General features: G+C 43.8%; 1 protein-coding gene across 7 annotated transcripts in view; it reads right to left on the reverse strand.

Annotated features, from left to right (window-relative positions):
* Nucleotides 1-14,226, reverse strand: part of PTPRF (protein tyrosine phosphatase receptor type F) — a 375,952-nt gene that overhangs the window by 83,464 nt on the left and 278,262 nt on the right. For all 7 annotated transcript variants that reach the window (XM_059854008.1, XM_059854014.1, XM_059854010.1 and 4 more), the window contains one exon: nucleotides 7,020-7,130. In XM_059854008.1, the coding sequence (XP_059709991.1) occupies nucleotides 7,020-7,130 (111 nt within the window). The remainder of the gene's footprint in view (nucleotides 1-7,019; nucleotides 7,131-14,226) is intronic.

The raw sequence follows: 14,226 nt of genomic DNA on the forward strand, positions 1-14,226 counted from the left end.
GGAACAGCTGTAAAGCAAAAGGGCAGAAATGTTCTCACTGCTCTTCCCTTAGTTAAGGCTTAAACAGCTGCTGCTTTATCTGAGATAAACCTGATAAATGGTAAATTGAAAGTTTCATCTCCTTACAGGTTCCATTCACATGATCTCTTATCTCCAGTTCTCTATCCATGTCACTCCTAGGGTAAAAAGCATGTTTTCTCAATGGCTTCTCTGCTTTTTTACAGAACAAATGACTGAGCGGTGATGGTAAATAACATCTGCCTCCCCACCATGCAGGGACAGAGGCAGAGGATTTAAGCCTGGGGTTACCCAGAGTATCCCCTGTGCAGAACACCACGGCTCACTAGGCACACTACTGCGTCCTCACGAACCTGAGCTGCCTGGCAGCTAAGCTGAACCTGCCAGTCTAAGTGCAAGTCAAGTCCCAGCAGAGAAGCCATCAGAGGATAGCAAACTCTAGAAGGTAAAACCAGGGCTCCATTTGAGATCCAAGCTGAAACAGCAAAGAGCAAGGCCATATCAGACACATGTCTGCCAGTCTTGACTGTCAGATGGCTCTCATGATCTGCAGGCAGAAATTCCTATGCCGACTGAGTTTGGCTTTTAGTCTGCCACAGATGTGCTTGTCTGTGCAGCAGCAGCAATACTCCAACCACAGCAGACTGCTGCAGAAAGAATGAATTTGGATTTATGGGGGACTCTGCTTTTGAACAGTCTTTGGTCATTAGGGACCTGAAACAAGGCAGGGGGCTGTGGCCAGAATACGAATGCACAGGTCCAAGAGTTTGGATCACTAGCTCAAACAAAGGGACACATTTCCAAAGCTTTTCAAAGTGAGAAGCTAATACTTTCCTGAAATCATCAAGAAAGTTCATTATCCCAACTGGTATTGCAATTCTAGTGGGAACTGTCAGAATCTGTTCTGTGTGAAAACCCTCTGGTGCTATGCAAGCCACTAATATTAAGGCCAACCCATACACTTTGGAATCCAAAAGAGGTTAACAAAAACCCAGAGGGGGATGAACCTGTTCCTGCTTATCTCCAAAAGCACATCTTGTGTCTCAAGGATTCCACATAAATCAAATTTTATCCTTTACAGCTTTTAGTGGTGTAGAGAAACAAAAGGACAGATTGTCTCTTTTACGCCAGATTACATGAGAATAAGACAACCATCCATTATATCCAATGAACAATGCTCTCATGCCACAGTGATGAGTATATTCCATCCTAGAGAGACAGACAGGGTGCTCAGGGTGCCCAACCATCCTTTCCCCATTCATAGTGCACACACATGCATGCATGAATTCAATTATGAGCAGAAAATCTCAGAGCACCAGAGACCTATTTCTTAGTCCTTTGTGCAAGTGAATATGGAAGGGGAGGAAATGGACATTTAGTTGGCACAGATACGCAGGCCTAATTGTTCCACAGATGTCTGTGCAGGTCATGTGGGGAGGAGGGGGAAAGAGGTTTTCAAGTACATTTCTGTGTTGCATTATCTTACACTGAGCCACCAGTCTCTGTCCTCCTATTTTCCACAAAGGTCATTTTACAAATAATAATACCTGAGCCTTGCAATGCACTTTGAACCATCAAAGGACTTTGCAAGGAACAAAATTGTTAAGCTTATTTAGTTGAGTTCTATAAAGCACAGTGGAATCTTTAGATGGAATGTGCTAGCTGAAGGACAAAGGACTAATATTTATTAAACCACAATCATCAGTAGTATTACAGCATAGCAGAATGCTCATAGAAACACACTGATGGTGAACACACTTCCTTGCCAGGAGAAGATATGACAAAAATATTCGCAGTATTATTTGGGGAGGAGAAAACTTGTCAGAAGCCTCCATGTACTTCCCTGGCTCTGAAGCTGACAGCAGCACGAGGCACAGTGCCAGTGTCACGTGTGGCACAGCCCCAGCTGTGCTGGCCCAGCCAGCCAAGTGCACCTGCCACACCACAGCTGCTCTGACGTGGGTCACAGCAGCACCGCCACAGCTCCAGCCTGGAGAAGCACCGGGGCAGAGGAAACGAAATTAAAAGTACTGAAATGCCATAAACAGGAGTGCCCTTCCCTCAGCAGTGTGGCTGATCTCTGCTGCACTGCAGCGTTATCCCGAGGTCAGGACTGTGCAGGGACACAGGGACATCGTGGCCCTTCAGAGCTGCAGGCTCCTTGGCCATGGAGCAGCTGCTGAGGGCTCTGCTCTGCAGCTCTACCACAGCCTGCCTTTGCTTCTTCTGATGGTCCAGGGCACACATCTGTGCAGAGCAGCAGGCAGGGTCATCCAGTCTGACTCATCCGCTGGATCGTGTTTCCTGTCATCCAGACATCTCCCTCACAAGTCTCTCCAGTCTCGGCTTGCCTGTGATCACTGCCAGGCCCTCAAGCAGTGGCACTGCCCCTCTCTGGTCAAGTACTGTCACCCTCATCAAGTCTGAGGAGAGGCAGGTTTAAAAGAGCACACTGCCAGAAGTGTGCATACAGCTGGGCTGTAAACAAACATATTCCCTTGTTATTTAGCCATTTTTCAGGCATCTCCAGTTTTGGTTGCTGACTGTTCAACCACTGTCCTCAGCTTCTACTCTTCTCCTGGCAATAGCCTTGAGCTTTGACTGCTGTTGCTATTTTAGCTGCTTTAATATTACATAAGCAGAAAATGTTCTTTTTAAAGGCGTCAAGTCTTCTTGCTCCAGGCCCGTGTCAGTCATTCAGAATTATTATTATTTACACAAGGTCCCTGCTGCAGTAAGTATCATACAGCCACAAGTAGCCATTTCAGTGAGCTCCCTCTGTGTCTGAGCCTAAGCTACTGCCAAGTTCTCCAGGGTAAAACCCTGCAGAGGCCAGGGAATTGCTGCTAGGGACAGAGCAGCAATCCGAATTTCATTTTGGGTGATGGCTCCTTGGTGAAATTTGGCAAATAAAATTTCAGACTCCAAGGAGGGTTCCCTACTGCCAAATGAAATACTAGCCTGGCCTTTCTAAAAGCAGATCAAGAAAGCACAGGTTTTTGCAGTAATACCATTTCTATTTACTGCAGTCTGATTTACTAGTTCGCAATTTGGGGACAAAGCAGATAATTCAGTTTTAAATGGCCTTTTTTTTTCCCAAGTAGCTGTGCAGCTCCTTCTCTACGGTATGTGTAGCACTTTGGGCTAGAGAACTCACTGCACTTGCCCCACTAGGATGTGCCTTAAAGGCCTGAAAAGCAGCACTTAAAAAGAGAAAACTGGGCAGCAGATTTCTCATTTGATGCCAAGTATGCAGCCAGGGCTCCTGTAAGTGCTATTCTAATAGCACTGGCATTGCTCACTGCTGTAAGCAGCACTGGGGAACACTTGCAGTGAACTCCACAGTGTACTCTTACACACACTCTTCCTACTCATCTGCTTCACGTGTAGAGACAGGAAAGGGTAAAAAACCCCTTCATATAGGGAAAAAGGAAAATAACAGTGCATCTATTGTGGGGTGCACCACACAGGCCACCACCTTCACAGGCATTTAGTAGGACAAGACTTGTGGCTGAAAATTCTTCTCTTGGCGTAGATGTCCCAGAAGCTGTAGGCAAATGAAAAGCAAAATGTGCTCCTAAAAACTCCACAGCAGAGGTGAATCAGTGCAATTACACTATACTCTCAGTGAGCATGAAAAAATGACACCACCTTTTTTTTCCCATGCTAGGTCCAATCTGCTTTCTACTCTTAAATGTCTTGAATCAACATCTTGGATCTTTTGCTGCTAAATTAGACAGCAAACTCTCTGGATTAGAACAATAACATCTTCCATGTTTCTATTCCCTTCCCTTCTCCCTGCAGCAGCATCAAGTCCCAAATCTAATCATTGTTACAATATACTCTGGTAGACGTAACCATGAACCACAAAAGGATGATTGTTTCTTCATGGTGGTAATGGTAACATCCAGATCAGCACTGGCAAATGTGCTTATTGTTAAGGGCCAGGGTAGGAATATGCCACTGTGCTCCCTTCGAAGTCCCTGCTATGGTCCAGATAGCCACCTTGCCCTGGCATGCTCCCTGCTCTTGCTTTCCCCCTTTTCTTGCCCCTCTGATGGTCTGGATGTTTTGGGCCACCCTCCAGCAGCGGGAGGCAGTCAGCTCCCAGGGCTGATTCCAGCCCCTTCCCAGCTCAGCAGCATCAGCCAGATAGACCCATCAGTCCAGAAGCAGAAGGCTTATGAGGATTGCTTTCCAGCACACTTACTAAGATGAAAATAATAGCTCCAAGGAAAATGCATCCATTTTCCTTTACAAATCCCTGGTGTGGAAATGTTTTAACTTTTAATGAAGTCCATCTGTGCAGAAGTGCTGGCTCTAAAGGATTTACAGAGACAAGACACTGGTGTAGCCTGCTACTTCCTCCTCCTGTTTTTCCATTGATATAGAAAGCCCTGAGCAGTGCCCAGATACTCCTTCTCAGCACCCAGTCTCTTCCTTTGTTAGCATGAAAAGTATAAAGATGCTAATGAGCCTGTGCTTTCTAACACAGCCCACTCACAAAGGATTACCTGGGAGGCTAGGAAAGGGGAAAATATGATCAAAAAACATAAATCCCCAGAGTCAAGAGACAAACAAACATTTGAACTATTAGAAAAGCAATAGGCTGTAAATGAGAGCAGGCAAAAGCAGTCCCAAGAACTACACAGACTGGAAATTAGTGCTGCTGCTCAGCACTCAGCCATGCTTCTGAAGGGAAGTGGACAACTGCTTGGGTATTCACTACAATGAGGTCAATCATTATAAAACCACCAAGCAGTGGCGGTGCAGCCCACAGACTTAATTTCCACTGTAACTTAGCATTAATTAATGTCCCCTCTAGTAAACATGCAGGCACTTTCTGAAGATCCTACTACAAGTCACTGATGTGCCTAACAACCATACTGTAGGACTATCGCAAAAAGAAAAAAATCATGGATTTCTATACTGCAACCCAGACCTGAGAAAGTAAGATATTTCTATTTTTCCTTGCATTAAAGAAATAATATAATGTTCTCAGTTTGAGTAACTTTTGGAAGTCTTTAACTAAAGTAGTAACAGTAAGACCTGTTTTTTTGTAGAACATTTGCTATCAGAAACTGTAGGCAAAAATACCATCTAGGACCTAGTATACACAGGAAATATAATCTGATAGCATCATCATAATTTATGGTGTGTCATGTCTTAAATATACAGAAAGACTTTATCAGGATCATGTAAGTTGGAGATTCACATTGTAAAGATTATGTGCAAGAAAAAGACTTGTTCCAAATGTTTACGTGTAGAAAAGTGACAGTTAACAGCAAAACATATGTCAAAGAACATGCTTTTGTCGGTGAACATGAGGATCCTCTCACATGTGCAGACCACCCACAGCCCATGCTTAGCCCCAACAAGACAGATGAACCCGGCTGAGCACAAGCCAAGTGTAAAATCCAGTATACTCCTCAGTCCTCCGGGATTCATTTGCTAAACAAAGAGTGTTCATTAGTAAGAAATTGTAAAGAGGTTAAGAAGAGGCTTTTCTACCTCTTGAAGGTTCTGTGCCTTTTTCAGCCACACGTCTATAGAAAATAGAACACTGACAGTCTGAGCATGTAACAGGAAGCAAAAGCATCCCAAATACTGCAGCAATACAGCTGGATATCCACACAAACCTATGCAAGAACAGCCAGCCTGGTAACTAGAATCCTTTCTCTCAGAGAGCAAAGGGTCAATCTGGGATGAGTTTTAGTACAGCTTGCCTGGAAAATGAAATTGCAAGAATATAGGGAATTTAAAATCATCCATAAATACATTGTGAAAGTGAAATGAGTGATTCCACTGCATAGATCTAGCTTCATCTTCTGAATATGCTTAATTGGATACTTCAGTCTTCCAAAGACTCTTACAATCCAAATTAGGCTGCAAAGTAAAAAAGCAGTCCCCTATAATAAGCAACAAAAACAATGCCAGAAGCCACCCCTAGAAGCAAACACACAGCATGAGAAGTCTTTATCATTCTCATGTCCTCTTTCCATACTAACCCACCCATATACAGCCTTAAAATTTTCTTTCTTTAAATCAGAGGAAGGAAGAAATGAATATGAGATTTTATTATTAGTCTGTTGATTTACTATATGGAAATAAAATCTGGTTCTAACTTCCTAATAAGCACCAGCACAAGAATGTTTTTTCTTTTCTTGGGAAAACCCATAACTACATTTCCCAGGGGTTCCTGACCAATGACTCTGGTGCTACAGAGTTTCATACGAAGCAGCATTTTTTTTCTTGCTGAAATTAACAGAAAGTGTACAGGGAATTTAGCACTTGCTTCTCTCCAAGCTAATTCAAACACCTTCAATGTAGAGCAACAAAACTGCCAGGAGACTATCCTAATATAAAACCTAGTTATTTTGGTATGTTGAAAACAGTTTTAAATTGGCAACATAGCATAACCATTAGAAAAATTGCCTTACATGAATTGTGGCTAATTTCCAGCAGGTTCCCAGTGTGAGCCATTAATACCCTGAGGCTCAATCATTGATGCATATAAGATGGATTAGGACAACTCCAAAAAACTATTCCGTTTTTAAAGGTACACATTCCAAAGCAGAGGCCTAAATATTGGCTCAGTATAGCTGAGCACCTCTGGCTGGTCATAGCATGACCAGTTTTACACTACTCCACCAAAGGTTAGTTTATACTGAAACAATTAAGCCATGCCTTGATCCCAATCAAGATAACTGTGACAACAGAAGTTAAGGAGCTCAAGAGAGAAAGGAATTCCCATTCTGCTCATGTTTCAGTATTTTACATAACACCATATAAACAGCAAAACCAGATTTGCTTTGTGAGTCAAACACAACGTAGATCAAAGATTTCATTGAACTTAACTTGCTGGTTTTTGAACAAAAGACCCCATCACACAATCCACAGTGTAATCAGGGCAGAAGGAAGGGAACGTTCTCCTTTCACTGAAAACCACAGAGATTTTGGGAAGGAGGAGAATGACCTCCTTGGGTAGAAGCTGCTCTTACCTCGAACATAAAGGTTGGCTGGGGCAGAGTAGCGGGTTCCCGCACTGTTGGTTGCAACACATTCATATTTGCCTTGGTCTGACTCCTCACTGTTCTCTATTTGCAGAGCTCCTGTACACAAACAAGATGAAACAGACAATTCAGGTTATGGCAAATCTGGTAATCAGACCAACAGCCTCTGAAAAGGAAAGGCATGCCCCACACTTTTAAGGTATCCTCCTGGATAAATATTTCATGATGTTCCCTGGACCCAGAAGACACTAGCATGCAGCCAAAGGTACCCAGTCTGCTGTTAGAAACTTGTGAAATGGATTATTGTTATTTTTCTAATGTGCAGGGAACAAATTACTGATTTATTTCTAACCATCCCAACCACTTCTATTTTTTTGCTTCAATAAAAGGAAGAAAACATACACATACACACATATTAATTACAGCTTCATATGGGACTCCTGCCTAATAAAAGGACCTTTAATAAGTCTTTAATCAAAACAGGCAACCACAAAGCACATTTAACTGTAGCTGTTTCTTATCTGATCCACACAAAGCCTAGCAAACACTCAACAAATTACAACCTTCCTGCAGAAATTGGCAGAATCCCATCCCTCCCACCTCAGCACTCTTCCTTGGTGATGTCTCAAAAAGACAGCTCTTTTTGAGAAAATACTGCCTTTCGTCAACTTTTTTCCATGTTAGTGCTCTCTGTATTTTTTCAGATTTCATCATATACAATATAAAAACATTCAAAAGTTAGTCTGAGACATGAAAGATACCCACCAACGCAATACACCTCATTGCTGCACGGTGCTCATGTGAAGGCCACCCTCCCTTGGTCCCAGCTGCGCCTGCTCCCCCAGCTTTGGGACAGGAATAGCTGTTTATACCAGGCTGCACATTCCTTGGAATATGATCTGATCCCATCCCCAAAGTGCCAAATGCATGAGGGGCTCATGTAAATAATGGCAGCAATTGTCAGGGCATACAGAATAGTAATTGACATGGGGAACCTGTACAGTACCAGTGATGTGGAAGTGAGCGATGGTCTAAGCTGGTTTTCTCTCAATCTACTCAGCACATTCCACTGGTGTCCAGCAGCACTCAGCCTGGCAGCCTGGCCTTTCATCCAAATTCATGCCCGGCACAGATGACTGCACAACTGGTCACATCTAAACTCCCTTAACTGGGCTCCATATGCAGACTAAAATATGGAGATGAAGAGAAAGAAAGAAGAAGGATGCATATGACAGCAACCTGGCACTGCAGGAGTGTGTGGCCTCTGGCCAGACACTGAAGTGGCTGCTGCTCAGCCTGCTTTCCCCAGGCATTGTGGGAATAATTTTTTAAGTGCCTCCAAGTGCTTAGATTCTGCTAGTTAGTATTGCCTGCAAGAAGGGAACTCTGCTCACAAACCATATACCAAACTAAAAAATGTTAACCTCTCTGCTTGTAATGATCTGAACTCATTTCTGCCTGCCACGGTTGAAAATGACCACTGAGAACTGCACTGAGAATAGCTGGTGAAATTGCCTTCTCCCTTCTTGCTGGTTCAAGCTGCAGAGGTCAAACTCAGTTTTTCTTATCATCAGAACAGAAGAAAAACTAATGTGAATCAACCACTGCCACCTACATTATTTAGAAGGATAAATTGAGACTGTAGCATAAGCCTATATGTCATAGGGAAAAATGAACTTCCCTGGGTTCTGCCATATAATAAAAATGATGTACAGAGCCCTCCCTATTGTTGCATTAGTGCTGGAAATGAGGCTTCAGCTAGACAGAGAAAGCTTGTTTGCAAAAAGTCTTTCCACCTACTAACAAAAGGACCTGCCAGCTTGCCTGGCCACAGCACTCTCTGGACACCCGCAGGCTGAAGCCTTCAGAATTCTGCTGCTTGATTCAAGGAAAAACAGTGAAAAACAGTGAATATCTACATCCTGTCCGGGAAAAACATCTTCAAGCAGACAGCAGCATGATAGACAGTGAAGCAGGACGAAGTTTCCCAGCATTGACAAGATACAGAGAATCAGAGAATCTAGAAATGGAAAAGACCTATTAGGTTACCTCGTGCATCCCTGGGGGCCAGGGCAGGATAGTTCCCTGTTGTAAATGTACTTGTCTTGTGTCCAATTCCATTTTAAATGTGCCAAGTGATAGGTCTTTCACCACTTCCTCAAGGAATTGATGCCACTGCCTGGTTATGCTCTCTGTCAGGAAGATTTTCTCAGAACTCACCATATATTACCCCTCTTTGTAATTTCTGCTCATCATTCCTTGGGCATGCATGTGCTGCAGAGCTCATTCCAAGTGCTTCCATCAAGCTTGTCTGGGAAAAGCTGTCTGTTGCAAAATATACCCAAGCTTAATAAAAAACCCAACTGACTGGTCTGGAAGCAGAGCCAGCTTCAAGTAATAGCAGTGTCTGCCTAGAAAAAAACTAAGATCCCCAGATAATTCTGCCATAAACATATGACCCTTTTAGCCATTTAATATATATCACTGGTGTTTTTTTATCCTTTATACTCATGATCACCATGCCTCTTAAATGTCAATCAAACTGTTTTTTATCTCTAGGGACCTCAACAGTGGAAAGAAAAAAGAGAATGAAGAAAATGAGAGGAGTTTCAAAAGAAATTTTGTTATTGCCTGTCAACACGGGCTAATTTCTAGAATCATACTATAAACATGCAACGTGTCAGCAACTGCCTACAAACTGCTCAGGGACATTGGGCAAGGGACTCTGGGTTTGTCTGGGTTGGCACAACTATTCAAATTACAGTGTGTCAGGAGGAAGACAAGAACCCAGAGCAGAAGGAAGTTAACACAAACCTTTCATTTGAAACAGAAAGAAAATAGGTCCTGCAATAAATCATCATTAGACAAACATACAGATCCTGCAGCATAACTGACAGCCAGCAGAAACTGGAAGGATCATGGTAAACTGATTGCAGTCAGCAGGGCTACAGGGGCTTTCTTGAAGGACAACCTGTAACTAAGTGATGGATCCCCGAAAGTGTAGGGTGTCTCAGAGTATAAAGATCTATAAATAAAGTTAAAAAGCTCAGACATTTCTGGAATCAGAAAGCTGGAGACAGACATGCATCTGAGACTTGGGAAGAAACTTCCTATAAAATGCTCTCAGCCCTAGTTCAGTGATCCCAGAGAAAGACAGACATCATCTCTTGGAGGGCTCATGTCTAGACTGGACAGGACACATAGAGTACAGGAAAGTTAAGAGCTGAGTTCTGAGGAGCATGTTTCCCTGAAATTCATGGAAGCTGCATCCAAAGATGCTCAAAAGCGCAGTGAATTCTTTGCCTTGACAAGTGCAAAGGATCTGATTTCTATTCCTAGCCCTGTCAACATCTCATAATCTTCTGTGCCTCTGCAAACCAGGGCTAGAAAGGCTGATTTACTTTTATTCATTGCTTTGGGATTGATGTTGCATAAGCTGCTGAGTGAGGTCTCGTTCATACAGGATGTTACTGCAGACTTCTCACATGGAACACCCCCCCCAGTGCTCCCGTGCCAGGCGCCTTGTTCCCATTTGTGCAGCTGAGTCCTGATGTGCAATCACTCAGCAGCAGGGCTTTGGAGGATGCATGAGGACCATCTACCACCAGGCCATGGATACAAGCACACAGAGGAGCAGTGAACAGCTTGCTTGGCAGCTTGGGGGGCTCTGCAGCAGCACATGCACATCAGAGTGAAACCTGTCCCTGCTGAGGACCACTTGACCCCCACTGCTCCTCTGCAGCAGGGCTCCAAAGGAAGAGGGGAACAATTCCTCACCACACTGCCATGTCACATCAGCCTTGCTTGTGCCTCAGACCCACTCATGATAACACATCTCAGCTTATCAGAGAGCTGACAGCTCCTGAGAAAAACCCCTGGCTGCTCTCCCGTGCCAGGGAAAATGGTGACAAGGCAGAGTTTTCTAGGGCTGAGGGCAGGAGTCAGCCCTGCTGACTGACAAGCATTCCTTATTTAACATTCCTTATTCCTCTTTACTCTGTGCTGGTATCTCCTTGCCAGCCTCTCCCTTTAGTCTTGCTCTTTAACTTGGGCACAGACAACAGCCCTGTTAGCAGCTTTCCAAGATACTTATCTATTCAAATATACTTGTGCTCAGGCAGAATCATTAGTTGCAGTGACAGTGGTTAAAAGAAGCATTTAAAAAGTGCCCAGCACAGAGAAAGCGTGCAGATCCTGATAAGGGACAATTTTTGGCAGTGCTGGGAACTGTTGCGCCATGGAGGGCTTGTCACTCTCTTCTCCAAGTGACAACCCAAATGTAGAAGGTTCTGAGCTGCCATACAAATTGATCTCTCTGAAATCATGCTCCATAGCTCATTGGGAGCTTCTGCTCCCTTCTTCCAGAGAGCACCGCACGGAGCCAAACACCAGTGCTCCTGGGGCAATGCTTTTCTGTGTCAATTCAGGTTGGAGCTCCATCCCCAGCAGTGGGAACAGCTCTTTTTCTCTACCAGGACATTCACAGCCTCAGTCCTCTGGGCTCACAACTGGGGGACTGACTTTTTGCCCTGGTTATAAAATCAGACATGGAATGAAATGCTCCTCTAAGCACCCAAGAGACAGAGAAACCAGGCTGCAGACACAGCACTCATCTAAGGAAAGGACTTGTAATGCAGATGCAATGAATCCAGCTACCTGACCAGGGCCCTTCCTCTCAGCAAAGAGGCAAATTTAGCCCACCTGCACACTAGAGCACACGGCTCTCCTAAAACCCTCCCTATTTCTTTCCCCCTGCTTCCCATCAGCTTCTTTCACAAAAATATGACCTGACTTCTCCAGCAGTATTCTTAGCACCCTCTTCAGCCAGTTCCCTCTTCAACAAGTGCTCAGGTGTGGGTCACAACCCCTTTTGCTAAAAATTTCCTCCTAGGGAAGGAGAATTTTTCTAATAAAATCCAGAGAGCTGTGCAGTAGGGTCAGAGACAATCCCAGACCAAATAAGGAGTCATAAATGTGAATATGGTGGACAAAGAAACAATGTGAAGCCCCGACAATGGGAGAGCTGGACTCTGACATCCTGGCTGCTGCCCGAGATAACAAACACTTGCTGTGGGAGCTGCGAAAAAACACCAAACCATGTGAGAGTCACTAAAAATGAAAATAAGCATTTCCCATATTCACTATTTTTGGTAATTTATAACAGCAGCATCTCCCAGCTGTTCTAGAGGATTGTACCTAGCCTCCACAAGCTATTGGCACTGCCAAATATGCACAACAAGGTAACTACAAATGTATTTTCATTGTTAGTGTTCATTATGGTTATTATGCCTCCGAGGACAGGGATTGGCATACAAGGGGCCTGTTCTGGATGGCAGCACTGCTGAGAAATCACTCTTCTGAGCACCAGAGGCAGCTGCTGATAGTACCTGACTGCTGCCAGGAGCTGGACTCAGGCAGAGAGGGAGGAAAGGAGACCCAACATTCTCAGTAGCGTGAGGCCTCCTCTTAGACAGGAGATTTTCAGGATGCTCTGATCCCTCACTAGCAAGTACAGGGAATCTCAGGGGACTCTGCCTCAGAAGCAAAACTACAGCACTGTCAAAAGCACAGTAACACCTCTGTGTGCTTCTAAAGGGACATGAGTCAATCTGAATGTGACAGTAAGAAAAATGGCATTACAATCATTTCCAGGCACTACCCCACCCAGCCTCCCCCTGACACTTCTCCTGCAAACAGATCTCATTTTAAAATTGTTTTTCTTTTGCTTTCCTTTGGTGACTGAAAAAGCTCAAGAAACAGGAAGAAAATCCTATAATACACAAAGTACAACCAAATGTACAAACACATCCTCAAAAAGAGACAGCGAAATTCTTTTAGCTTCCTCTAATCTCTTTGGATAGCTTTCCGCTCCAGCTCGCAGGATAGTGTTGAAATAATGGAGCTATATTTAAACCAGTTCACTTGGGACTGGAAAGGTTTAGCTACAGCTATACACAAGTTGGTGCGGGTGTTTACCTGGCTTCCCAGACAGCTTCTGACACCCAAGTGAGCTGATCTAAAGTTAATTCAGACAGACCTCTGCTACGCTGACGTCTGCAAGGAAGAAATACTCTTATGTATAGGAACCTCTGATATTTCCTGTGGTGACAGAAAAGTAACAAATAAATCTGACTGGAAAGGGATAATGCCTGAGATGATGATATTTCTTTACCTCCTCATGTGTATCCAACCTAGTGTCTACTCAGTCCAGCACCCACTAGAAACACAGCTGCATTCTCCTCTCTCTTACAGCCCACAGCAGGAACATGCAGCCAGGTTTCACAAAGGGCTGAGCGAGTTAAATTGCGTAGAGATGCTGGAAATGAACATCTTACATTCTACTTTCAAAATATAAAAGGGGCAGAACTTGCTTAAACATGGATTTGCTGATACTATCTGTGGGTCACCTTAAGAAGCCAGCTCTTGCCTAATCTGACAGGCATTTGCCAGCTCTATGTCTTTCAGATGAACAAACAGCGATTTCAAGATTAAATTACAATCAGTCCCAGAGGGGTAAAGAGTGAAGCTACAAATGGAAATTCTGAATTATGGATGGGAGTTCCTCCCATTTAAGGGAAGCCAGAGATGTCTTGGACAGAAAGGACCAACTATGTGTGGGTAAGGTCAAAAGAGTCTGTTTGTAGATAAAAATCTCCTTGTGTTTGGAGGGGTGTGTGGTAGAATATCTCAGGTCATCCTCTGTCTAACCACATACTGTTCCCTCCAGGTGGGCTTGCCACTGCTCACACAGAAATATCTTGGATACCATCCCAAGAACTCCAGACACACAACTCCTGGTGACACAGTCACAGCAGCAATGAAACTACACCAAAACCACCCCTTCCCCCCAGACATTATTACCAAAAGGGTTCATTTAGAGTAATTAGTTCACCCTTCCTTTCAGACCAAATTAATGTATTCCAAAGCATCAAACTTACCTTAATGAGGAACAAGAGTGCAGCTGGGTATAGAACATGGCAGAACAGTCACTTCTACATGGACACAACCTCACCATCATAAAAGCACTTTCATCTAATCTGTCATTATCTTTAGAAATTCAATGACCTCCATTTTAAATAAAAGGCATCAGGCTGACAGAAATCCTCTAGGAGAAGCCAGAGAGCAGCAAGTGGCTTCTGTTTGCTCTCACAGAAATGTCATATTTGACATTCAAACAGGACACATATATTTTAAA

Source organism: Haemorhous mexicanus, chromosome 9, assembly GCF_027477595.1.
Source record: "Haemorhous mexicanus isolate bHaeMex1 chromosome 9, bHaeMex1.pri, whole genome shotgun sequence".
Lineage (NCBI taxonomy): Eukaryota > Metazoa > Chordata > Aves > Passeriformes > Fringillidae > Haemorhous > Haemorhous mexicanus.